We start from the raw sequence: 3,792 nt of genomic DNA on the forward strand, positions 1-3,792 counted from the left end.
AGAGTATATACTATAATAGATCTATGCAGTATCTGATTTAGATTAACCTATCAATAAATCACATACAAATGGAAAAACCAATGAAAAAAATGATAGAATAGACTCCCGACCGCCCGAACTCAATTACATGATTAAAAGTTATGTAATGAACTAATCCAAAAGCTTGCTTTGTTATATGATGTTTTGCTTATAACTAATACATTTCATGTGAATTGGTCACCATCGCCATGCAAATATTCGCATATTGCTACTAACTCCAACCTTTACATATCTTTCCCTATTTTTGATTGATACAAAGCCAGTTTACCTAATCTTCTTTTCATCAATTTTCCCACCATTCAACCCATTTCTCCTTTAAAAATCCCTCATCACAAGCATGTTTTGTACATTTCTCTTCATATTTTAGCTCTTCTCAACTTTCAATTGTCTAGATTTTGGTCTAGAACCATAAACAAAGCTATTAGAACCAATATGGCTTATTCCATGGGTTTTATCACTCTTCTTTCTCTTCTTTCCTTTGCTCCCCTTTGTTTCTACGGCAACGCAGCAGGAGGAGGATACCTCTACCCTCAGTTTTACTACCGCTCGTGTCCGAAAGCTCAAGAGATCGCAAAACACTTTGTAGCCAAATCTGTTGCAGAGGATCCTCGTATGGCTGCTTCATTGCTTAGGCTACACTTCCATGACTGCTTTGTCAAGGTCTTGTTCTATATGTTGCCACATATGACACTACTTTTAGTATATCACATAGTAATAAATGCCCTTGAAAACCTTGTTTCTGGGACAGGGTTGTGATGCATCGATCTTGCTAGACAGCAGCGGGGACATAATTAGCGAAAAGAGCTCGAACCCTAACCGCGATTCGGCTAGGGGATTCGAAGTCATAGATAAAATCAAAGCTGCAATAGAGAAAGAGTGTCCTCACACAGTATCGTGTGCTGATATTATGGCGCTAGCTGCTAGAGATTCTACTGTTCTTGTAAGTTTCACCCGATGCTCTAATTAGCCATAGCTTTGCTTCGAATTTAAACTTCTTTCGGATTTGCAGACCGGTGGACCTAACTGGGAAGTCCCCCTTGGAAGAAGGGACTCCAAAGGTGCTAGCTTGAGTGGCTCTAACAACAATATCCCTGCTCCAAACAACACATTTCAAACTATTCTCACCAAGTTCAAGCTACAAGGCCTCGACATCGTTGATCTTGTCGCACTTTCTGGTAAACTTACTCGACTGGTATTCTTGCATTGATGTTCTTAAGAAGGCAAAACATTAACAACATGATCAAATGTCCCCACATGGTTCTTTTTTTATCATGCAGGGAGCCACACTCTAGGATATGCTCGATGCACCAGCTTCAGGCAGAGACTTTACAACCAATCAGGCAATGGAAAACCAGACGACACACTCGATCAATCATATGCTGCTTACTTGGGCACCCATTGTCCGAGATCAGGAGGTGACCAGAACCTGTTTTCGTTAGATTTTGTGAGCCCAGTGAAGTTTGATAACAGCTACTTCAAGAAATTGTTGGCTTACAAGGGTTTATTGAGCTCTGACCAAGTTCTGTTTACCAAAAATGATGTTTCAAGGGAGTTGGTGAAGAAATACGCTTACAACCAGCAACTTTTCTTTGAACAATTTGCAGAGTCCATGATTAAGGTGGGAAATATCTCACCATTGACAGGTTATAAGGGTGAGATCAGAAAGAACTGCAGGAAGGTTAATACTTATTAATATAGTCTTCAAGCAAGATTTCATGTTAGGGATGAACCTATAAAATTACGAGAGAATTTATAAAATTTTAGGTAACGAAAACATATTTTTAATAAAAATATTTAAAAAATATATAAATTTTATATTTTTAGAGAGGATGTAAAGTTTGTATGCCTTCTCCCGTTCCGTGTTATTGTTTGCTTTCCTTCTTTCAAATGGAAATATAATTTCATTTCTGCAATTTATTTGTATTTTTCGGCAAGGACTTAGACATGAGTTCTCTTGAAACTCTTGCTTACTCTTAAAACATCTTTATTCATTTAAACTCGATTTTTTTACGACCCTAATCGACATGGATTGAGTTGTGTCCAAGTACCTACCATCCTTCAATTTGATTAGTTTGTTTGGGGATGCTTAAGCTGAATAGTTTGGGTTGAACTTCAAGACCATATTTGACCCGACCCGTTTTTACCACTAGGGCTTGTGGAGTTGTGCATAAACCCTCTGGCAACATTCGTTGTTCTTTCCTTGCACTCCCATGATCTCACTGAACTAAACCAAATAACAAGCCAAATTGAAATTTGAAACAAAAAACTATGAAGATCTTGCATATTGTTTGCTTCACAATCTAATCAGTAACAGAACAAAGCAACAGCTAAAGCAATTACCTAATAATGTCAGAAACTGCCGATGGTGTTTCAGCAATTTCTCAGCTGAAGCCCATCTGAAACAAAATAGAAAAACTGTATATTATTGAAGACAGGAGCCCTAATTAACGTTTTTTCTTTTAATTTCTAAATATTTGACAAATGCAAGCAGAAGATGGTAGGCAACATAGAAGAAGTGATATTTCAAATCTTCATATTCCACAAATCGACATTTTTATATCCCCCTCTGCAATAAAAAGCAAACGTGCAAACATAAATGAAAATGGATTATTAATACACTACTTCCCAACCCTACTTCTATATGTAACAGATCAGTAGAACAATTCACCAAGTTGCAAAATGATTCCAAACCAATACCTTATGCGGAGAAGAGCGTTGTTTAAAGGCAACATGCCCTTACATATGATGTCCGACCGAGCTCCATTGCGAATATATAAGTCAACTAACTAAAAGCAGTAGAGTTGAACCAAACTTGGATCGAGAGCATTAAGGTCTATATCGAGACCTGTTTCTCCAGCTAATAGAGCAGTTGCACACTTTACTGCTTTTGCTTAAGTGACAATAAGCAGCATCATCGGTTCCAATTGTTCCAAGGCATACATAATCCATTGTTGTAGAAATGGACTTCAAGATTATGATAAGAAATTTAGATGAAAAGAGAGAGAGAGAGAGAGAGAGAAAAAGAAAATACCTTGAGCACGAAGGAAGGCTCTTGATGATGGGAAGCTAAACCAAAGAGGCAAAAAGAGAGTGGCGCTATGAAAACGGAAGAACGGAGGAAATATATTGATATTGAATTTTAATTTATTATTTTTAATTAAATCCTTTCATTTAATTTATATTATATTATAGTATAAAATCTTTATTTTATTTATTGTTATAAATTAACCTAACATCATACATATTGATTCAACCTTATTTATCATTATTGCAAATTTATTTTGAATAAAATTTATTTTTGAAAAATTCAAGACATAACTTTGATTCATTGTTCATTTTTTACTCTGTTTTCTTAAGCTCTGATTATATGAGTAAAGTTTATATTCATAATTTTATGAAATTTGAGCTTCACATAGTTGCAAGTTCAAATGGGCTTTACCTGAGGAAGGAAAAAGATTATATTTACATGGATTAAAGTTCGGTTATGGTGTGTGAACTGGTAGAGAAATTTTTAAAGCTTTTCTTAGTCACGTATATGGAGTTGAACTATGGCAAATTTTGGTACAAACAAAAAATCTGCTTATATTGTACAATTTCATGAACTGATTGTGTTTTTTTGCTTTCAACTTCGCTTGATTTTCTCTTGGGGGGAAATGGGCAAGAAGTGCATGGCGTTTTCAAATGGTTTATGAAAATGTGGACTCACTGATTTTGATGCATGTGGAGTCACTGAAGATTAACTTGCTTATTTAT

The 3,792-nt window shown here is 35.8% G+C and overlaps 1 protein-coding gene across 1 annotated transcript; it reads left to right on the plus strand.

Annotated features, from left to right (window-relative positions):
* The first annotated feature begins 415 nt into the window (after window positions 1-415).
* LOC120140432 (peroxidase 72-like) lies at window positions 416-1,738 on the plus strand. The gene is made up of 4 exons (XM_039155420.1): window positions 416-699; window positions 788-979; window positions 1,049-1,214; window positions 1,317-1,738. Exons 1-4 carry the CDS (start codon window positions 472-474, stop codon window positions 1,730-1,732), a joined length of 1,002 nt encoding a protein of 333 aa, XP_039011351.1. The 5' UTR covers window positions 416-471; the 3' UTR covers window positions 1,733-1,738.
* Window positions 1,739-3,792: the final 2,054 nt, after the last annotated feature.

Source organism: Hibiscus syriacus, unplaced genomic scaffold (genome assembly GCF_006381635.1).
Source record: "Hibiscus syriacus cultivar Baekdansim isolate YM2019G1 unplaced genomic scaffold, ASM638163v2 tig00110785_pilon, whole genome shotgun sequence".
Lineage (NCBI taxonomy): Eukaryota > Viridiplantae > Streptophyta > Magnoliopsida > Malvales > Malvaceae > Hibiscus > Hibiscus syriacus.

What these genes read in the sequence shown, in the direction of transcription:
- LOC120140432 (XM_039155420.1), top strand. Translation starts at nt 472, where the DNA reads ATGGCTTATTCCATGGGTTTTATCACTCTTCTTTCTCTTCTTTCCTTT. An exon ending in TCCATGACTGCTTTGTCAAG is followed by an intron (nt 700 to 787) that starts GTCTTGTTCTAT and finishes TTTCTGGGACAG; the next exon opens with GGTTGTGATGCATCGATCTT. An exon ending in CTAGAGATTCTACTGTTCTT is followed by an intron (nt 980 to 1,048) that starts GTAAGTTTCACC and finishes TCGGATTTGCAG; the next exon opens with ACCGGTGGACCTAACTGGGA.